We start from the raw sequence: 23,425 nt of genomic DNA, 5'->3' as shown, positions 1-23,425 counted from the left end.
AGGATCGACCAACACCTTCATCAAACTCCCTAATTCTGGAGAATCTAAGAATGACGCCTTCTTGGCTATCTCTAGAAGATCCTTATACAAAATATTATCGACATGCTCTTGCACCAGCGTGTCGATCAAACTCACCTCATCATCCTTGACTCGGCTATCCGTATTGAACACTTTCACCTCCATTTTCAAGTCCCCAAACGACAGTTGGACTTGTCCAGTTTTGCAATTCATGACAGCACTGGAGGTGGCTAGAAATGGACGGCCAAGGATGATAGGAGTCTTCTCAAAGACCTTCGGTATCGGGCATGTATCCAAGACAATAAAGTCGATTGGAAAAAGGAACTCGCCCACCTGGATTAAAATATCTTCCACTACCCCCTTTGGAACTCTCACACTCCGGTCGGCCAATTGTAGCGTGACCGGTGTGGCTCTCAGATCGCCTAGGCCAAGCTTTAAGTACACCGAATAGGGGAGCAAGTTGACACTTGCTCCTAAATCCAGAAAAGCCTTATCGAATTTTTGGCCCGCGATAGCTATAGGGATGGTGGGATAACCAGGGTCCTTGCACTTGGTGGGGATCTCAGCCTGGAAAATGGAGCTCACTTGCTCCGTCAGAAGCACTTTGTCTTGACTCTTGGTTCTCCACTTTGACGTGCACAGATCCTTCAAGACCTTTGCAAACTGAGGAATTGCATCAATGGCTTCCATCAAAGAGATAGGAAACTGAACTTTCTTGAATAATTCAAGCATTTGAAAATTCACATTGACCTTAGGTTTCGCCACCAAGCGATTTGGATATGGAGCAACGGGTGGCGTTGGAGTCATGGGGGCCGCATGGGCAGACACCACCATTTCAGGAGACTCCGCCTCTTTCTCTACCTCAGGGACACTTCCCAAGTTTGGAATGACTGTTGGTGCAACCACCGGCACCGGGGATGGAACCGATTTTTGCTTTGGAGGTAAGTCTTTATCGATCACCTTCCCACTTCTGAGAGTGGTGATCGCCTTAACCTCTTCCAAACTGAGATTTGAATTGCTCGGGCCAGAAGAATCGCCCACATAATGAGTACCGGCGGCATTGACTTGAGGTTGAGAGGGAAACCTTCCCCTCTCCTGCTGGACTTGTCTAACTGCCACCGTTAACTGGGTCAACTGGGTCCTAATATCACCAATTGCCTGTTTGGTTTGCTCAGTGAAGCTTATTTGAGACTGCATGGGAGCCTTCATCATCTCATCAGTCTGTTTATCCCGCGAGGGATGGTTAATGCCAGTGGGTGGTCCAAAAGATGAAGGACTGAACCCCTGTTGCTGCTGAGGTGGGTAACAGAACTGGGTCATTTGGCCTTGAGGAGGCCGAAACTGCTGGACTGACTGCTGAGGTGGTACCTGGGGTTGTACTGGGGCTTTTTGATCCCTCCAACTCAAAAGTGGGTTTTGGGCCCACCCTGGATTGTAGGTATTTGAATACGGGTCCCAACGCTGGTTAATTGCGTTCACCTCAGCCTGATTGCTTTGGTAGGCCTCTTTCACCATCGGAAAAGCGAGGCAAGTGGTAACTAGATGCCCCGGACACTCACATAAAGCACAAACCTCCTCAACTCTCACCTCACTCACCTGATGGACTTGCTTAAACTTCAAGTCCTCTAACTGCTTAGCCATTTTATCCAACTGAGACTGGACATTGTGTTCTCGCACACTAGAGGGAAAAATGCCGGATCCACTAGGTCCCTGTGCAGCCATAGCCCTATCACCGAGGTCGGAAAGTTCCCAACTTCGATGTTTCTCAGCCAACTCGTCTAAAAAGTCTCATGCATCGTCCGGGGTTTTATCTAGGAAATCCTCCTCCTTACAGAGGTACTCAAGTTGTTGGGTCGTCACAACATTCAGACCCAAGTAAAAAAATGACACCGATTGGGGTTTGACAAACCTGTGGTGTGGTAAGGACAAAAGCAAGTTCTTGAATCTCTCCCAGCACCTTAAAAATGACTCGCCCTCTTTCTGCTTATACGATTAGATTTGGCGAGTTAGGTACTTCGATTTGCTTTCCGAGAAATATTTCTTATAAAATAAATCTCGGACAGCAACCCACGTCCTAGGAGACTGTGGTTTTTGCATCCGCAGCCACTTATCCGCATTGTCCCTTAGCGATATTGGGAAAAGCTTAAGACAAGCATTCTCCCATTGAGTAGTGGTGGCTAGGGTACGCAACAACCCCTTAAAATGACGGACGTGCTCATACGGATCCTCATTTTCCTTCCCATAAAACAGGGGAAGGGCATTATGCATACCAGGTTTTATGGTGAAAGCATTATGTGCTTCCACCGTCTCGGTTGGCAGAACTATTGGACCGAGAGGAGTGGTCCTCGCAGGATGCATGTGATTACGCATCGACATTAGTGGCTCTACTATCTAGGGCTCGATTATTAAATCAACGAGAAGGCCCCCGATATCAAAAGAATCACAACTAAAAGATTTCTGATCCACGGCAATGGCGCCAAAAATGTTTGACGATTTTCTAGACCTAAATTATTGGGTTGCCCCAAGCGTAGGGCGGAGACCGACATAGCACAATATCCGGTAAGACCGGAGTCGAATCCACTAAGGACGGTGAAATGTGTGCTGTGAAAACTCGGATTGTAGTATTAAAAATAGCTCTTAGGTAGCCACCCCTAATCTTTTAGTTGATTAATTAACTAATACTAACAGATAACTTGCTCAAACGATTAAAAAGAGAGGCAAGGTCGTAGGGAATTCAGCGCTCGCTACCCAAACAGAATCTGCTCGCTTTTCAAGGTTCTAAAAAAATGGTTAAATTTAGGGAGAATTGGAAACTCCGAAGGATGCAAATCCTAAGGTTGCCGGTCCCGTACACAGCGGCAAACAGGTTTTGGTCCCCTGTTTCCGCTCACATGAGCCCTGGCAATGCCTTGGATCGTCCAACGGACGTAGTTTTCGCCAACTAAATTCATTTAATTAAATTAATGTGCAGAAAATTGCGAGACGAATCCTAATTGGCTCACGATGCGCCTTTACCCAGCGACCAAACCTCAGAAAAACTATTCATTCATTATTAAAAATAAAAGGAATAAAAATCTAGAATTAATCATGCTTCTATTACTCAATATGAAAAATAAACAAAATATCCAAAATTAAACAAGAACCAAACTAACGACTTTAATAAAGAACGAAAATCAATATGAGTTACCGAAATACGAATAATTGAACAAAACTTTAAAACATGATTGGAAAAACAACTGAAGCAATAAAACTAACAATATTCGGAACTCGGCAATCAACAACCTTTTTCTGTCCGTGGGAAAATTGCCTCCTTTTCGTTCACAGCTCTCGGTTTGCTTTTTTTCTGTGACAGCGTGATCCCCAGAAGATACCACGGCAGCCCCTATCTTTATTTTTTCGTCCGAGAGAATAGTGCTTCGTGCATCGGAAATCAGTCCTCCTATTTAAAAGCTGCTGCTGCTTCCTTTTTATATTATAATATAATAAAACCTATTCCCTTTTTTGTTCCAGCGGACTCCAATATTTTTCCATGGCCCACCATTTAGTTGTTAACTAATAACATTGGGCCTAGTCAATGGAATTGCAACCCGTGAACTAATTAGTGAACTCTTGACTCCATATGACCATTCAATGGTTCTCTTCAAACACCATTTAATATTCTAACTTTGTGCTTTTTGTATCAAACTCTCCAACTACCGGCTTCAAGGTCTCGCAATCCAATCTTGGCGTAAAATTCACCTTATTCCTGCAAAACTTAACAAAAACCCAAAAACAAGACAAAACACGGCATCAAGTGAAACATGAGATAAAACGTGCCTCTAACGCGCTAATTCACCCTACTTAGGCGCTCATATCTATGATATCACGCGCCTATCACTTTACTAACTAAAATAAGTAAAATACGTATGTATTTTTTGAATTAAAAATGATGTATTCTAAAAGAATAATTTGTCTCGTAAAACGAGAAATAAATACTTACAAATAAGAACTTTAGCAAAAACAGGGGCCTTTAGTTTATCAGCTTTGGCTGTCTTCTTTGGCCTCAGTTAACGGTGTGCTGTTGATGCGGTAGTTTTGGTAGTTAGTGTATTCCATTAGGATGTTGATATATTTAGAAAAACAATATAAAATTAATGTTAGTAGAATCAAAGGATCATTTTTTTCGTAATTACACCGTATTAATGCGGCAAGTAAAGCTTGCTCGCTGGAATGAATAATTAATGAACCGATCGATGAGAGATAGCAAAATTTATGGAAATAGAAAGCCTTAGTAGTGGCTAAACGTGTCAGGGACCGGTAGCTCCGATTGATTGACCACAGCTAGAAATAAAAAATGAAGACCGAGGAACTGATCGAACTCAAGACCGACCAGGTCTTATTGAGAAAATATATAAGTTGAAGTTATCATCGTTTTCATATCGCCACTTATTTGCATATCCATGAATGGTTCATTATGTGAAATTAGCCCATTAGAATGGATCATATTTTCTTACACCGGATTAATTTTATGTTGAATGACTAAGGGCCAGCCTCACAGCTGGGCGGAGAGGGATGCTTAACAACTTCCCCTTACCGTACTTTTGGCTTCCGACTCTAGCTAGAATCTCTACTTGTTTTCTTAAAACTAATTGGCGACTCTTTTCGAAAAAAAACTGTTATCGTGTGGCGATGCTTCTAGTAGCCGTTGGAGCATCCACAATTTCAGTTTACACATGGTGATGGTCACTGTGTGGCGACGCTCATTCGGGGAGGTGTCCACAGTTTCTTTAGAATTCTTTTGTCGAGATAAATGATTAATAAAAAATAACGTGAATCTAAACAAATACAAAAAAAAATACTAGGAAAAGCTAGAATACCAAAAAAAATAAAAATCTATATAGAAGAGATAGCAAAAATCACCAAAACAAAACCAAAAAAAATTCTAGTACTCGCATCATCTCAGTAACATGCCAATCACACCTAGTATGCATAGCTACTGACATACAGACGGCTCCATGATGCGGTGGAAAATTTATTAAAAAGGTTCAATGACAAATTATGTCCAAAATAAAATTGCAGTCAAACTACATATGTTATCTGTTAAGTATAAATCTACCATCTTATATATTTTTTGAATTACATGAAATGGAACATTATAGTCCCAATTACACTAAGTCCAACTGATTAAGGGAGAAAATAAAATTGATCAAATGGCCCCCACTTAAGTGAAGAAATAATTAATCTTTGATTTTGTTAATGGTTAGGTGTTGGACTGGTATGCGTCTGGTCTTACGTTCGAATCCTGGAAGAGGTATTCCCATTCTTTATTATTTCATAGTTGTTAGTGACGCAACAAAAGTTGTCGGGAGTTTTATGAGGGATTTGTGATAAGCAAAATTTTGTCACAGAAAGTCATATTCATTATTCTCGGATGCAAGCTTTTGTGACGACTTGTATATTTAGTGACACGTATTTTATATTTTTATCCATTAGTTATAATAAAAGTTGTCACAAAAAGATTACTTTTCAATGATGAAACGTGGCTTTGTCATTAAAACTGAGAGGTATTTGTGACAACATTGTAAAAGTTGTCACAACAGATTTTTAGCAACACCAATATAGTGACATCTTTGTGACAATACAATTTGTGTCGCTCCTGCTTTCCAACATAAAGGCTAGGGTTGCCATTAGCTTCGAAAGAGAGTGCTAACTTAATTGGAATGTTCTCTTTTGATCCTCGAAATCTTTTTCCCGACCTCCCTGTTTACTATCGATATACTTTATACTTAGTTTAAGATTTATGATTAATAGAACTCTTTTTCTGTGCTCAAAAAGAGGTAAAGAAATTGCCAGATCTATAAGAAAGCATTCAATACATTTCAATAGAATGATGAGGGGAAGGACGAGGAGTGTTACACACAAATAACAATCCAATTTTATTACAATAATAACATGCAAACCTTACATTTAATAAAGACAACAATTTTAAATTAAACACCGCAATGATTACTAAATTCCTAATGAGAATCCACACATTATATATAAGAACATAAAAATCAACATTAGCCTCGTTTACCTAAACTCGATTAGCGGCCCGACGTCTGCAATTCTGCACGGCCGACTTAGCCGACGCCCGGACCCAGGAATAGAACTTAGCCCATTCAACACTTTTCACGGCCCTCTCCACGGCCCTGTATACTCTCTTTATGTTGGCCGCAATTATTGCTATCAATAACAACAGGAGTATGACAGAAGCTGCTGGCGCAAGGGCAGTCTTTATCATCGGCCCCCGTCTCAGTGGCGGCGAGACCACCACAAGAGAAATCGAATACGCTATTGCGATGGATGTGATTGTTGTGCTCATAGAGATAAACGTCCACCGCGTATATCTTCCTGCCTTGAATGGCATGTTAGTGATCATCAAAACGAGTGTCGCTAGAGATGAGATAAAGCCGAGAATGTTAAAACAGAGGAAGAAGGAGTACAGAATTGGGTAATTAGAAGCCATCACGGCTTTTCCACTTTGGTGTCCATCTTTATCTTCTTGCCAAACACCGCCCGGAGGGGCCATCCCTGCTTGAAAGCCTAAGGTTGCCATTAGTGCAGCAGCAACTAAAATACCATTCCTTTTCTGTGCTATTTCCGTAGGATCGAGGATATCATGAGCCTGGCGTGCTGTTTTAGCATCGCAGATTTTAAGTAACTCTAGAAGAATTCCGCCTGACCCTTCTGGTTGCGTTCCCTTTTCTTTTTCAAATAGAATGTCCATCGCTGTTTGTTTCTTTGCATTAATTGCATTTACATCAATTTTCGTGCTGAAGAGAACATGCGCGACCATCTGGAACATATATTAAATGTGAGAGATCACAAATCTTCAAAGTAAATTCACATTTTAAGTTATTAGGCCATTGTTCTCTGAAAATATTAGATGTTGTGGTACGCAATGATATGAGTATACTAGGTTTGTGTGAACAAATGGCTCTTGACAGAGCTCAATGGAGGAAAAAGATTTATGTAGTCGATGATTGGGACTTAAGGCTCGGTTTAGTTTGGTTTGGTTTGGTTTTAGCTGTCAAGCCAAAAGCATTTTAGCCCCAGGCAACCTAAAATAAGTTTTTACCAAGTGGACCTCGGGGTGACGCGGTCTTTTCGAAAACGTAAGTTTCAAATCTGGTTTTTTGGAAACTCATTTTGACATGATTCATAGAGTGTTAATGTGTGTCAATCGACATTCATAAGTGCAACCCGTTTAATTTCTCTCTCTCTCTCTCATCACATTCTCACACTCAATTAGTTAAATTCTTTTAGACTATTTATATATATGTACATATTAAAAATATGATTAAAAATTTAATTGTTTCAATTTTCATTCTTATTAAACCGGTGCAAACATCGCAATTTTATTTTGTCTCTAGAGCCCTCATATTTAAGTATTTGTTCTTTATTTGAAACCCTATAGAGCAAACATTTGATTATAAGAGTTTTATAGAAAAAATTTAATTATGACCCTTTAGAATAATATGATCAAAATAAAAAGATCTTTGCACCGGCTCAAACTGATTGAAAATTGGAGCACTTAAGTTTTTAACCATATTTTTTTAATATATAAACGGTCTAAAAAAATTAAGTGGATCAAATTTCAATCTGCTTGAACCAGTGCGAAGATCTTATTATTTTGATCATTTTATTCTAAATGTCATAATTAAATTTTGTCTTTAGAACTCTCATAATCAAATTTCTGCTTCATAGGATACCAAATAAAGAGTAAATACTTAATTATGAGAGCTATAAAGACAAAATTTAATTATGACATTTAGAATAAAATGATCAAAATAATAAGATCTTCCCATTGGTTCAAGCAGATTGAAATTTGATGCACTTAATTTTTTTAGACCGTTTATATATTAAAAAAATATGGTTAAAAACTTAAGTGCTCTAATTTTCAATCAGTTTGAGCCGGTGCAAAGATCTTTTTATTCTGATCATATTATTCTAAAGGGTCATAATTAAAAATTGTCTATAAAACTCTTATAATCAAATTTCTGCTCTATAGGTTTCCAAATAAAGAACAAATATTTAAATATGAGAGCTCTAGAGACAAAATAAAATTACGATGTTTGCACCGGTTTAATAAGAATGAAAATTGAAACAATTAAATTTTTAATCATATTTTTAATATATACATATATATAAATAGTCTAAAAGAATTAAACTAATTGAATGTGAGAATGTGATGAGAGAGAGAGAGAAATTAAACGGGCTAGATGAGCCAAGTGGTGACCTGGCAGTCATCTATGACTTTGCCGCACAGCCTTTGTACACGGCTCCGCCGTGTACAATTTAATCTCCACATATATATATAAGAGAGAAAAGCACTTCCATGGAATTACAAGATGACTGAGAGTTACATATATGATATGCATATACAAATCCAAGACAACTAATTACTACAAAAAAAAAAAAAAAAAAGCGCAGGGCTGCAGCTATTCCTTATTCGAGGCTTAATTCGATAAAGGCTCGTTGGAGTTCAATTTAGGCTCATTCGGTTCAAGTACTAAACGAACCAAACCTTAGCCTCAATCTTATCATTGTTTCATAAATGATCTAAACCTAAACCTGATGTATACACTCATGTGTGTGTCACAAGAACTTCACATTAACTTTGAATATGTAGGGTCCGTTCCGCTAAGAAAAATAAGTATTTATTTGAATTTTTCAAATAAGTACTTATTTTTTAAATTAAAGGTGATATATTGTAAGAGGATGAACTATCTCGTAAAGCAGAAAATAAGTACTACAAAAATAAGAATCTTAGCGAAACGGGGCTGTATAAACCTTTACATGTACATAATGAAAATTTTATAGCTTTTAAATGTATAAACTTTAAAAGTGCTAGTATGAACTTAAATTTTACTCCTTTTGTCCCAATTTGTTTGTCTTGTGCGTTTGGGATCCCAACTTAAGAGTGTTTTCAATGAGTTTTTGGTGAAAAAATGTAGGTCATTTTAGATTACCCATGGGAGATCACTGCTATTGTGGACGACATTTAAACCAGAAGATTGGTTATTGTTTGGTACTATATGGAAAAGAATAGAGCAAGCCAAATGGCTTCTTCTTCTTCTCTTTTTTTTGGTCATTATTCAAAAAAATTAGCATTTGTTAGTTTTTTATCGATTTTTTTGAGGATTATTGCTTCTTCATGACGAAAAGATTCTAAAAGGTAAAAAAAATACGATCAAAACCCAATTGATTTTGAATAAAAACGAAAAAATTGGCTTATTAGTTTATTTCTGTCTTTATTCAGAAAATTTTAGATTTTAATCATAATTTTTTACATTTTAAATTTGTGTCATCATGAAAAAGCAATAATTCTCAAAAAATCGACAAAAAACTAACAAATGCAATTTTTTTAATAAGGACAAAAAAAATAGGGAGACTTAAAAAATTATCCTCAAAACCTACTCTCCGTAGGTTTTCATCCTGCTCAATTTTGGCACTTATGTTTTCATCCCCACTATTTTTTAATACCAAAAATGCCCATATATACATAACGAAAGTTGGGATGAAATCATAAGATTTCAAATCCCAGCAATAAATTAGGCCCATAAATTACTCCTCCCAATATATAATCGAAAGTTGGGATGAAATCATAAGATTTCAAATCCCAGCAATAAATTAGGCCCATGAATTACTCTTCCCATCCTTATCTGATCCCCACAAAATGGAAACCCCATTAGAAATTTGAATATTTCTGAAATGGGTTTTGGAATCCATAAATGGACATGAGTTCGAACACCTCGTCGCCCATAACCGCCACAAATCCGTCCCCATCCCCACCGCGCATCCTCGTCGATGTCCTCCACATCCCCGTCACCATCCCTTGCATCTCCGTCTTTGTACACTGCATCCATGTCACCATCCTCCATCCCACCCTCCACCGGAAATAGCTTCTCTAAATCCAGACCGAAGTGGAAGGTTGAGAGGAGAGAGATGGGGTTGGTGGTTTGTTGTGAGGCAGCCGGCAGGGCCGTGGCGGGGAGAAAGAAGTCCCTGAGGCCTCCGGCATGCGCCACAAGTACCAAGCCAAGGTGGGTTTTAACCTCTCTTTTTTTCTAGTTTCTTTTGGTTTGGATATTTTATGGTTTTGGGTTATTTGGGTTTGTGTATGTGTCTGATTGCTTATTCAAGGGGTGCAAACGAGTCGATCCAAGTTTCATTGTGTTCGAGTTTGAAAGAGTTCATGTTTCGGGTTAACCCACTTGTACATTGTTGCCACGGTTGAGTTTGAAAGAGTTCATGTTGGGAAGCATGTCATGATGTAGATATGTCATGTTTCCCGAATTAATTTGATTCTCAATTGTCTAGGTTATATTTCATGATTTTAATGATATTATTTTAGGAGTATGTCGTGTTTGTTAAATCAGTTTCAAGCTAGATTAGGAATGGTAATGAAACACTGGAATCATGATGGTAATTTAACCATGTTAATACCTATTTTGATGGTAATTTAACCATGTTTCATGAAATTAAAATATGACCTTTGTAGATAAGCAATTTAGCATGATCAATACATGCAAAAAATATGGTCAACTTATCATGTTATATACCCCAATGCCAATTTTGATGGAAAATAGCCCATTTTTCATTAAATAAGGTTGCGAACCATAATTCATTGTCAAGTGATGCAACTTGATGGTCAGTTGAAATAGGGATAATAGACAAATCCGTTTCATGGTAAATGATGCAAATAATTTACCATGAAAATTAAAACCATCATAAGTGTACTGAGGGGAAAAGCAAAATCTGCTTAGACGTAAAACACCATGGATACAATTTTTTTTTTTGCATGATTCGAATAAGCATTTCATGGTGACGGTGCAAATGATTTAACATGAAATGGAAATAATTTATCATGAAAATTAAAACCATCATAAGTGCAGTGAGGAGAAAAGTAAAATCTGCTTAGACGTAAAACACCATGGATACATTATTTTTTTTCATGATTCGAACAGGCATTTCATGGTGACGGTGCAAATGATTTAGCATGAAATGGACATAATAGAAAAACCCGTTTCATGGTAAATGATACAAATAATTTACCATGAAACTAAAACCGGGTTGAACTTAAGATAACATCCGCACTAAATGGAGCGAGAAATCAATGGGATTTGTTAGAATATTTGAAATTTTGAAAATCTTCCCCTCTTATATCTCACATAATTACATATGCTTCCATATTCATCCGAATCCCACAAAATTAGGAAACAGTAAAAGTAACTCTCTCTCTCTCTCTCTCTCTCTCTCTCTATATATATATATATATATATATATATGTGTGTGTGTGTGTGTGTGTGTGTGTGTATGTATTATAAAATAGTGTAAAGGGTAATAAGGGTAATTTACAAAATGGAAGGATGAAAACATAAGTATAAAAAATGGGCAGGATGAATTCTTACATTGCAAGGCTAAAGAGGATGATTATTTAAATTTTTCAAAAAAATAAGCCAAATAAATGGGTAATTGTCTCGATAAGAATTTTTGGTCTCAGCCAGGTTGTATTCCGCCTAGGTTAGATAGGAAAATTTTGAAATATGTATCCTGACTTGTTGCGTTTTAAATATTGCATGACCTTATCAAAAAATAATAATAATAATTGTCCGAGAAAGACATACACGCATCACTTTGCTAAAATGCGGACCTCCCCTTTCTCGATCAAATTTTGATGATCCAAACTGTTCAATATGTTTGATCCAAACTGTTCAATGCGTTTAGAATATGATTTTAAGGGTTCAACAAAAACAAAACAAAAAAAGAGCGGGAAGTGCTTTATCCGAGTAGTTTTTATCGAACCGTTCAATGAAAACTTCTCAGATGAAGCACTTTCTGGTCATGTTTTTCATCGAACCGTTTAATGAATACTGCTCGGATCATTGGGGGGTTCGTGTGTGTGTGTGTAAATAGTACATTCACATCACATAGTTGAAAAATGTTAGAGCACAAACCAACTATATGTTTTTCTGCATTATTTCACATATTTGGTTTTTAACATTCTTGAATTTTTTTGGGAGAGAGATTAAGATACAAAGCATGCAAAACATTAATGTTCGAATAGAGGAATATCTACTAGAACTTCAAAATTCAACTTATATTTTTTGATAAAACAACTTCGAAGAATACCCTGTAAAGGAAGGACATTAAAGTAAGGGGCATATTAGTCTTTTCAATTAGAAAAGTTTGTTAGTTAGTAAGTAATTAGTGGTTTTGGATATAGGTTTTGTAACAAGAGATTAGCTGATAACTAATCTCAGTGTATATAGGGGTTTCTCCCTTTGAAACAGATTGACGAATTCAGCTTGACAGATTGAGAAATGAAATGGAAGATTACTTCTCTCTCTCTCTCTCTTTACATCTTGATCATGAATCTTTGTTCTTGAGTTTCTATATGGTATCAGAGCTACTGCTCGTAGGCTTCTCACGATCCAGACGGTCTAGGTCGGCACAACCATGTCTTCTGCCCTGACGGCGACTGTTGCAACATCTACAACTGTCGTAACCCTACCTCCTTCCTTGGCGTTTCTGATTTCGAATTTTCATTCACTCGTAAACATCAAACTTGATGGATCTAACTATCTCCTCTAGCATGCTTAAGTCGAAAGTGTTTTCGAAGCTAATGGATTTTTTGGCTATCTCGATAGTTCAATTGCAATGCCTTCATCGCAGATCTACAATGATCAAGGTGAATTAGTCTGAATCCTGAATACTCTCTCTGGAAGTTGATTGATTCTCAATTACAATCCTGTATCACTGTATCTATTTCTCAAACCACACTCTCGTATGTTCTAGGGTTACGTTCTGTGCATCATATATGGACATCTTTGTCCAATAGATACAATATCTTAACTGAAACACATGTTCAAGAACTACGAGATCAGTTATATAACTTGTCCAAAATCTCAACCATAGATGCATATATTGATAAGATCAAGGAATTAGCACAACAGTTAACTGCTGCTGGTAGCCCTATGGAGGATGATGAACTTGTTTTTAGGGCTTTACATGGTCTGCCTAAGGTTTTAATGGTCTTCGAACTGCTGTTCGCACTAAAGGTCATAATGTGAGCTTTAATGAACTTGTGACCATGATGAAGAGTGAGGATGCTCAATTAAGTAAGGATTCTATGTCAGATAGTGAGGTCAACCTCTTCTGTTTTGCTTGCCACACATGGTACACAATTGGCTACCAGTAGTACTTCAGGGCCATCTCTTGTGACAATGTCATCAGGCCAATATGATTCACTCTTTCAGAATCTTTATAATCTTGGTTATGTCAATCAGAGTGGTCAAAATCCTTATGGTTTTTCAAATCAGGCTACCAATCTGTTTGGTGTATCAACTCCGTTTGGTTCTTCAGTTGTCTATCCACAATTTGGAAATTCACAGTTTGGTTTACCTCAATTTGGGGTACCACAGTATGGTGTTCAACAGTTTGGTCCTCCTTAGATTGGTTTCAATCAACAATTTGTTTCTCAACAGCTTGGTTTCAACCAGTTTGGAACATCTCTTATTGGCTCACATCCTGTTGGAACACACCTTTTTGGCTCATTCAGAGGTTTTTCTAGAGGAAAGAGCAGAGGACCAAGAATGCCCTATGATATTTGTGGTAGAAGTAATCATTCAACCAACTATTGTTATTATAAACCACCACAGCTGGGCTTTCCTTCTCAGTTTTCCTCTTAAGTCTCTTGGAGAAATCCAGATTCTTCTACTCAATGGGTACCTCTGGAGGCATACCTATGTTTCAACCACCTCAGACCTTTCCTTCAAGACCATCTGTTTCTCAACTGTCAATACCTGCCTTTCAAACTGTTGGAACTCCACAAGCCAATCAGTTGGCTGCATTTTCTGATAACTTGTCTGCTATGCACATAACTTCTTCATCTGGTATACCATCTGGCTCTTCCCAAACCATCATCCATCCTTCCACAGCATTTCATTTATCTCCAAATCTGCCTCAGATGGCTTCTTCCTCAGTTCAGACTATTGTTACTACACCTCAGAGTCTTCCATGGTTCTTTGACAGTGGAGCTACAAATCACATCACTAATAATGTTTAGAATTTGACCAATCCTCAACCAGCTGGTTTCAGTAATGGGGTTCTGGTTGGCAATGAAACAAATCTGCAGGTTTCTCATACTGGCAAAGGTCTGTTACCAACACCTTCTGGTTCTTTTCTTTTATCTAGTATTTTACATACACCTCACATTACTCATAACCTGATTTATGTCTATCAATTTGCCAAGGATAACAATTGTCTTCTCATTTTTGATTCCTCTGGTCTTGTTATTCAGGACAAGTTTCTCACAAGATCTTGTACAAGGGTCCATGTCATCAGGGCTTGTACCCCATTCTGAACTCTTCTGAGTTTTCAGCTGCAGTCACTTTTACCACTGCTCTCGTAAGCCCATCATCCTCTTCTGCTATGCCTTGGCATCAGCGGCTTGGTCATCCCAGCCTTCCTTTGTTTCTTTCTTTAATAAAACAACATGCCCTGCCTATTACTAAACGTCATTTGCTTCAGTGTCAATGCTGTAATATGGCCAAGAGCCATAAACTTTCATTTCATATTTCTAAGAATAAAACTACTGCACCTTTTCAACTGGTGCATATGGATGTGTGGGGTCCCTCTCCCATTCCTTCGCATAAAGGCATTAGGTATTATCTTCTGATTGTAGATCATTTCACACAATTTACTTAGCTGTTCCCTCGTCATTACAAGTCTGATGTTAAACAAGTGGTTACTCAATTTAAAGCCTATGTTTCTACTCAATTTCACACTTCAATTCAGAATATTAGAAGTGATAATGGGGGTGAGTTTGTTAATAATCTTCTTTTATATTTGTTCCTGCTTAATGGTATTGTTCATCTAACTTCCTGTCCTCACACACCTGAACAAAATGGCAGAGCAAAAAGAAAACATAAACATCTTCTAGAGACCACTATCACTCTCTTATTACAAGCTAATCTGCTTATCTCTTTTTGGCTTGAAGCCTTAACTACAGCTGTCTATCTAACTAATAGAATGCCTCATACTGGTATTAACTTTCAGATTCCATATACTCTCTTGTTTCATTCCTCCCCTAATTACACTCTTCTCAAACCCTTTGGTTGTTCTTGTTTTCCCTGGTTAAAGCCATATGCATCACACAAATTGAGTCCCAAATCTAAACCTTGTGTTTTTTTGGGATATTGTCCTAACACCAAAGGCTATAGATGTTATGACCCTAGTACCACCAAGGTATATGTCTCTCAGCATGTGAAATTCATTGAGACAGAATTTCCTTATCCTCAGTTAATTTAGTCATTTGTTTTTTCTCCAACTTTTCCATCTCATTTTCAAATTCCTTTAACTACATTTGAAGACATCACCATACCGGTTTCTGCTTCTCTATCCTTTGACATATCATCCTCTAATTTCCCTATTACCACAGTCTTTATCCCACATCTGTCTTTTGTCATTACTTCTTCTTCTATTCTAATTACTGTTCCTGTCCCTCTCCCAATTGAGACAGCCATGTCTTCTTTTGAGCTCAATCAGTCTATTCCATCTGAGTCTCCCAATTTTTCTCCAACAAACTTCATTCCAACTTATAATCTTCATAGTGAGTGGTGTGATCCTGTTTTATCTTCTTCTACTAATCCTTCTCTTCCTCCTTCCATGCCTTTAGTTCCTATTTCTCATTCTATGACCAAGAGATCTCAAAATGGTACTGTCAAGCCTAAGAAAATCTTTGGTTTAACTGTAGTTGGTACTACTGACACTATGCCGGATAGAGAACCTACACATTTTTCTGAAGCCAATCATTCATTTGAATGGCAACAAGCCATGAATACTGAATATCAAGCCCTAGTTCAACAAGGAACCTGGATTCTGGTTCATCCTCTTTCTGATGCTAATGTTATCAGTTGTCAGTGGATTTATAAGATAAAACATAATTCTGATGGTAGTGTAGCTCGGTACAAAGCTTGTTTAGTGGCTGATGGGAACCAACAAACTGAAGGAGTAGATTTTACAGAAACGGTCTTGCTATTATCAGCCCAGTGGGCTGACAATAAACACACTAAGAGATAAGAAAAAGACGTATTTCTGTGTACTTTATACACCCTTTAATACACATTCACACACTCATTATTGTCAGCCCATTGGGCTGATTTTAGAATTTTCCTTACAGAAACATTTACTCCTGTTATCAAAAAACCTATAGTGAGAATTGTGTTAAGCTTAGCTGCTCATTACGGTTGGTCCATTCAACAATTAGAAGTTACAAATGCTTTTCTTCATGGTGTTCTTGATGAAGAGGTCTTTATGAAGCAACCTCTTGGGTTTAAGGATCCTAATCATCCCACTTTTGTGTGCAAACTTCACAAAGCATTGTATGGACTAAAACAAGCACCTAGAGCTTGGTTCTCTATGTTTTCTGGATTCTTGCTTCAACAAGGTTTCATACAGAGTCAAGATGATGCATCTCTTTTCACCAAGAAATCTCCTACAGGAATTACTTTAGTCTTAGTGTATGTGGATGACATTCTGTTAACAGGTAGTGACACAAGCTATATTGCAGGCTTAATTAAGTCTCTTAGTACAAAGTTTGTTATGAAGGATCTTGGTACTCTCGGCTACTTCTTGGGAATTGAAGTGCTTCGTCATGGTTTATGCATTATTTTGTCTCAAACAAAATATGCTACAGATCTTCTAGTCAAAGCAGGGACGCAGGACTGTCAGTCCAGTCCTTCTTCTTCTTCTTCTAAGTCTACTGTGTTTGATCCTGATCCTGACTTTGCTGATATACATTGGTATAGAACTGTTGTAGGATCTCTTCAATATTTGACTCTCACTAAACCTGAAATATCTTTTGCTGTAAATGTTGCTTGTCAACACATGCACAGTTCTAAATATAGTCATTTTGTGGCTGTAAAACGTATCCTAAGATACATCAAAGGTTGTATTCATGAAGGCTTACAACTTTGTTCCAAGCTCTTTGCAACTCACTGCCTTTAGAGATGCAGACTAGGCAGGAGATTATCTAGACAGAAGATCTACATATGGGTATTGCTTGTATCTTGGTTCTAATCTTGTAGCTTGGAGTGCCAAGAAGCAACATACGGTTGCTCGTTCATCAACTGAGGCTGAGTATAGAGCTCTAGCTCAGACAGCTACTGAAGTTTCTTGGATTCAACAGCTTCTTGTGGACTTGCATGTTTCAGTTTCTGTGCCTCACATAATATGGTGTGACAACATTTCTGCTATTGCCCTAGCATCTAATCCTATTTTTCATGCTCGCACAAAGCATGTTTGAAATGGATTATCACTTCATACGGGAGAAAGTGCTCAACAAACAAGTTCAGGTCAATCATATTGGGTCTCTTGATCAAATTGTAGACAATCATATTGGGTCTCTTTGGCCATAGATAGGTTTCTTTTTCTAAAGGCCAAACTCAGGGTGTTTCCTACCCCCATGGGTTTGCAGGGGGCTGTAAAGAAAGGACATTAAAGTCAGGGGCATATTAGTCTTTTCAGTTAGAAAAGTTAGTTAGTTAGTAAGTAATTAGTGGTTTTGGATTTCGGTTTTGTAACAAGAGATTAACTGATAACTAATCTCGGTATATAGAGGGGTTTCTCCCTTTGAAACAGATTGACGAATTCAGTTTGACAGATTGAGAAATGAAATGAAAGATTACTTCTCTCTCTTCTCTTCTCTCTCTCTACATCTTGATCATGAATCTCTGTTCTTGAGTTTCTATATAACCAATAGTAAGAATTAACCAAACAACAATTTAGTTACTCTGGCTACTTTTCTGTGTTGATTTTAAATAAATCTTTCTTTCTTATTTTTTCCGATTCCTTTCTTGAGCAAGTTGGGATGAATCCAACTATGAATGTTTATAAGTCTGAAAAGTGAAGAAGGAACACGCTATTACACAAAATAAGTCATTAATTTTGAGGTCCCGGAGTTAGTTGAGGTGTGCACAAGATGGTCCGAACATTCGGTTATCAAAAACAAATGAAACTATTCAAGTAAGAAGTACAAAATTTGGCCTCGAATTATCATACTTCAAAAGTATTGATGCCAAACTAAAACCATGATTGTGGTCTAGCGTACCTCGTAACTTCGATCCGCAACAGCAAGGTGTAGTATAGTGTTGTCCATATTATCTTTGGCATTGACAAACTCCTCATCTTTAAAGTATTTCTCCAACAATATCCGTAGACAATGTGGCTGATTATATCCGATGCATAGGTGTAAGATAGTCTTACTTCCACCATTGAAAACCCTAGCTCGAGCTGCATGGGGGTTAGCTTGAAGCAACTGATCCAAGACCTCGACCTTTCCTCTCATTGCTGCAACATGAAGAGGGTTTGCACCGTCTCGATTACGAGCTAGACACATCTCTGGTCTCACCGCAATTAATATTCTGACAATCTCAGTGTGTCCATTAGCCGATGCCAAGTGAAGGGGGGATTGTTGTTCCGAATCTAGAGTCTCGGCAAGCTTTGGATTGGTATGGAACCGTTCTTTTAAAAACTCTCGTTGTACTTCATTGATCTCTCTCTCGCTATTCAACAGTTGAAAAATCTCTTGTTGATTAATTTCATTGATAAGGATCTCCGTCATTCTCTCTCTCTCTCTCTCTCTCTCTCTCTCTCTCTCTCTCAATTGAACGCTTGTGTTTCACAGCGAGTAACTAACTACACATAAATATATGCACATAGGCAAGTAGGTGCAATCTGAGAAATCTCCTTCCATTAGGGACTAAAATATTCCAAGCCCTCTCTCTTTTTTCTTTCGAGGTAGAGTCTTTCTTTTTGCTACGCAAAAGTGAACACGGAATTTGGAAGTGGTAAAGTAATTGAAGGCACAAATAAATGACTTTTGTAATCGTGAAGTAGAGCTGGCTTGTCTTTCATAGAGGTTTTGGACCTGTGTTGCTATTATTCCTTGCTCTCCCTTGGATGAGAGTGCGACAATTGAGGGACCTGTTAAAGGAAAAGAGGTTGTGTTTCAGAACAAAAGGGAGGCGGGTTCTTTTCGCGATTTTGGTGAGGCATCGTCTACTTTGAGTGATGCAGTCCTCAACCAGGACAAGAACACAATTCTGATGGCCGGAAGAGTCCAATCCGAGGGGTGGATCCAGACAAAGAATCGGAGAAGGTTTCACATGCGATGCAACCAAAAACTTCAAGGGCACAAAAGGCATTAGAGTAAAGGGATGGTTTTGGTTCTCTGATTGTTTGAAGCCTTTTAGGGTGCAAGAAGAGCTGGGAGTATTCGCATGACGAATTCGCTATTTGGGGTGTATGGGAAGATTGATGTGGGATAATATTGTGGGAGAAATTTTGTGTCGTTTGATAACACATATATTTGATTTCCCTTCCTGACACAGTCCCAGCACTGTCGTCCACTATCTTCGCCACAATTTTCGCACACAAAATGTTTGACGAAAGGTCCATCTCAATTGAATTTCTGGGCAATACAATCCCCATATAAAAGACTGCGTTTATTCATTCTCTAGTGCATAAGCTGCAGCTGTGAACATAAAGATACTTTGAGATATTCTGTTTTGGCTCCTCCCTCCTGCTTCTGCACTTTTGTTCAGCTCATGTTCGAAATCAAGACACTAGTCCCAAATTCCCAATGACTGTAAAAGGATTTTTTTTTTTAACAAAATTACTTTCTTCGTCTCATAAAATTGTTTTCAAGAATTATGCTCGAAAGTGCTTTATTACAACCCTCCTATAGCCACCAATCTAAAGCGCATATACAATGCACAGATAGCACGCGGGGCCCATTCTGAATCCTGCACAAATGATCTGAGCCGTTCAATATTAATTTTAAATTATGTACATATATCAAATTCTCATAAAAATCTCATGATATACATATATTCAAGGTTCACGGGCCTAATTGATCGAGCCGAATACTGCTAGGTTCATGTTCGGCTCATTTATGAAATGAGTCTAAATTGAGGTTCAAGTTCGATTTATTTAGTAGACCAATCAAACTTGAAAGAGCATTTACCGAGTCGAGCCTCTAACAGTTCACGAATAACTCAGTTCTTTTACTGCCATAGGGCTAGGGCTCATTCAATCTTTCTAGTTTTACGGTGAGTTGAACTCTTATCAACTCCTTTAATTTGTTACTGTGTCTAGGTGGCATGTGATTAGCTTCGAGATCAAGAAGGTGCCAACTTTATTGGAATGTTCTCCATCGTTGATGCCTTTTTCCCAGCCTCTCTGTTTACTATCGATATATTTAATTTAAGACTAGTAAAACTCTTTTTCGGTGTTAAAAAAAAAAAAAAGTAAAGAAAATGCCTAATCAATAGGAGGGCACTTCCATACATTGCAATACAATGAGGAGGGAAAGTCGAGGAGTACTACTCACATAATCCAATTTTATTACTATTAACTTGCAATAGACGGCATTTTAGACAAATAATAAATAAAAACAACAACTTTAAATCAAACACCAGAATGGTTATTAAATTGCTAATGAGAATCGGCACAATAACAACAGCAAAATCAAACATTAGCCTCGTTTACTGAAGCTTGATTAGTAAGGCTAAGTCTGTTAACCGTCTCCGCGGCCCTATTTCTTCTCTTTTTCTTGAGCAAGAACAATACCATAAGAGCTGCTAATGTAAGGGAAAGAATACATTCAACTACAGTAGCAAGACGCATTATTCTCCTGTCCGGTTTCAGTACCGGTGAGACCACGACAAGAGAAAGCGCATACGCTATTGCAATGGATGTGATTGTTGTGCCAATAGTGATAGCCGCCAACAGCAAATATCTCCTTTTCTTGAAGGGCAAGTCAGTCAGGACCAAAACGAGTGTGCCTAGAGATGACGAAAAGCCGACTAAGTTACAATAGAGGAAGACCTCGTACATCCTTGGGTAATTAGAAGCCATCACGGCTCCTCCACTTTTGTGTCCATCTGAATCGTCTTGCCAAACACCGCCCGGAGGAGCCACTCCTGCCTGAAAGGCTAGGGTTGCCATTAGTACAGCAGCAACTATAAATCCATTCCTTTTCTCTGTTATTTCCGTAGGATCGATCAGGATATCAACTCTTTTAGCATGGTAGTTTTGAAGTAAGGCTTCAATGTCTTTGTCTACCCCTTCTGGTTTTGAACCTTTTTTTTGTCCAAGAAGTAGAATGTCCATCGCTGTTTGATTGCATGCATTAATTGCATTTACATCAATTTCCGTGTGACTGAGAACGTACTCGATAATCTGAAACATATATCCATTAAATGGGAGAGATCACAGATCTTCCAAGTAAAACATGTTAAGTTATCTGGCCATTATTCTCTGAAAATATTTCCTTCTTGTAGTGCGCTTTCAGGTCGAAAGTATTTTAGCCCCAGGCAACCGATAACATATATCCATTGATTTCAACTCTTTTTTTTTTTTTCCCAACCAATAATAGATGTTATTATAACTTCGAAGAAAATCAATACATCAAGAATGGAATTTGTACCTAAATAAGGGATCAAATAACCACAATGGTGGGAAATCAATCCAAAGACTAGACCCCATACCAACTATACCTCTGCTCGCCAACAGATGAGCGACCACTCTGCAGGACCTACGGACAAAAGAAAAAGAACAGACTTGAAAACCTCTGCCCAAGGCCTGGACACCATGAATAAGAACCACCCAAACTCCTGACTAGTCAGAATCTGCCCATTTAACATTGATCTCAACTTGTCATTCACTATTTATGGTCGTTTCTGTTTCACTACAAGTTATGGTTGGCTTATAACTTTTGACTTTGGGCTCTCTTTTTTTATCTTTTGTGTTTTTAGTCAGTTTTTGTTTAGGAGTATTATCTTTGTTTGTTCTATTTTATTTTATTTTTTTATGGAACAACTTCAAAAGAATAACCAAAAGTAAGAATTAACCAAAAAACAATTTAATTATTATGGCTACTTCCTGCCTTTTCTGAGTTGATTTTGAATAAATCTATATTTTTATTTTTTGATTCCACTTGTCGAGCAAGTTGAGATGAATCCAACTATAAATGTATAGGTCTGAAATGTACTGAAGAAGGAACACACTATTATACAAAATAAGTCATTAATTTAAAGGTCCTATAGTTAGTTGAGGTGTGTATAAGCTGATTTAAACATCCAGTTACCAAAAACAATTGAAACTTTTTAAGAAAGTAGTACCGAATTTGGTATCAAATTATCATACTTCAAAAGTATTGACGCCAAACTAAAGCCTTTTTTTTTTTTTTGATCAGCAAAAATATTTTATTAAAACTCGACAAAGGGTACATCGAAGGTCTAATAAAAGATTGGACGGAACACCAAAAGGAAAAAAACCCATACACACAAGGGAAAAAGCCCGAAAAACACCTAATGGGACGAGCCCAATCACCCAATGGGAACCAAACCCAAAATACAACAATCCCAGAAGACAACTAGATAGCTTGCAAAACCCCAAATATATATACTCCCCACACCCTAACACATGCCCCTACATAGATAAAACTCTCAAAAAAACAAAAAAAACATAGAAGACTAAAGGTGGTCTTAACGTACCTCGAATCTTCGAGCCACAACAGCAAGATGTAGTATGGTATTGCCAGCATTATCTTTGGTATTGACAAACTCCTTACCTTTAAAGTATTTCTCCAACAATATCGATAGAAACTTTAGCTGGTTATATTTGACGCATAGGTGTAAGATAGTCTCTCTTTCTCCTCTGTCCACCCTAGCTCGAGCAGCATGGGGATTAGCTTTAACCAACTCATCCAAGACCTCGAGCTTTCCTCTCATAGCTGCAATGTGAAGAGGGTTTGTACCGTCTCGATCACGAGCTAGGCACATCTCTGGTCTTACTTGAATTAATGCTTTCACGATCTCAATGTGTCCATTAGCCGATGCCAAGTGAAGGAGGGATTGTTGTTGCGAATCTAAAGCTTTGGCAAGCTCTGGATTGCTGTGCAACAGTTTTTGGAAAAGCTCTTGTTGCCCACGTGATGCAGCCACATGTAGAGGAGTCCAATTGAAACATTTCATCATAGCTCCTTCAAGATTGAATTCATTGCCTTCGTGCAATGAAGTTACGTTTTCATTGATCTCGGCTTCATTGAGCCTCTCCCCCATTCTCTCTCTCTCTCTCTCTCTCTCTCTCTCTCTCTCTCTCTCTCTCTCTCTCTCTCTCTCTCTCTCTCTCTCTCTCTCTCTCTCTCTAACAATTGTGTTTTGAAGCGGGTACCTACACACAGATATATATGCACATAGGCAAGTTGGAGCAATCTGCTAAATATATTTCTTTCCATAGTGGACTTATATAATTCAAGTCTTTCTTTATTGATTAGGTAAAACGCGATTGTTGCTATAGAGCAAACGGAGAGGGA

General features: G+C 38.0%; 3 protein-coding genes across 3 annotated transcripts in view; all 3 read right to left on the bottom strand.

The window, feature by feature from the left end:
- The window catches only part of LOC131310308 (ankyrin repeat-containing protein At2g01680-like), a 79,939-nt gene extending 72,794 nt beyond the window's left edge, over window positions 1-7,145 (bottom strand). Inside the window, exon 1 of the mRNA XM_058337259.1 lies at window positions 7,127-7,145. The gene's annotated coding sequence lies outside the window, so the exon portion shown is untranslated. The remainder of the gene's footprint in view (window positions 1-7,126) is intronic.
- LOC131310307 (ankyrin repeat-containing protein At2g01680-like) lies at window positions 5,910-18,601 on the bottom strand. Its single transcript, XM_058337257.1, has 2 exons — window positions 18,155-18,601; window positions 5,910-6,835 (listed from the first exon to the last, which is right to left on the bottom strand). Exons 1-2 carry the CDS (start codon window positions 18,440-18,442, stop codon window positions 6,074-6,076), a joined length of 1,050 nt encoding a protein of 349 aa, XP_058193240.1. The 5' UTR covers window positions 18,443-18,601; the 3' UTR covers window positions 5,910-6,073.
- A 1,963-nt stretch (window positions 18,602-20,564) lies between these two features.
- Window positions 20,565-23,221, bottom strand: LOC131310304 (ankyrin repeat-containing protein At5g02620-like). Its single transcript, XM_058337252.1, has 2 exons — window positions 22,605-23,221; window positions 20,565-21,288 (listed from the first exon to the last, which is right to left on the bottom strand). Exons 1-2 carry the CDS (start codon window positions 23,169-23,171, stop codon window positions 20,575-20,577), a joined length of 1,281 nt encoding a protein of 426 aa, XP_058193235.1. The 5' UTR covers window positions 23,172-23,221; the 3' UTR covers window positions 20,565-20,574.
- Between the last annotated feature and the right edge of the window lie 204 nt (window positions 23,222-23,425).

This window comes from Rhododendron vialii, chromosome 12a, assembly GCF_030253575.1.
Source record: "Rhododendron vialii isolate Sample 1 chromosome 12a, ASM3025357v1".
In the NCBI taxonomy this organism is placed as follows: Eukaryota; Viridiplantae; Streptophyta; class Magnoliopsida; order Ericales; family Ericaceae; genus Rhododendron; species Rhododendron vialii.
The sequence above is the reverse complement of the archived record's forward strand: the minus strand, read 5'-3'. Positions and strand labels throughout refer to the sequence as shown.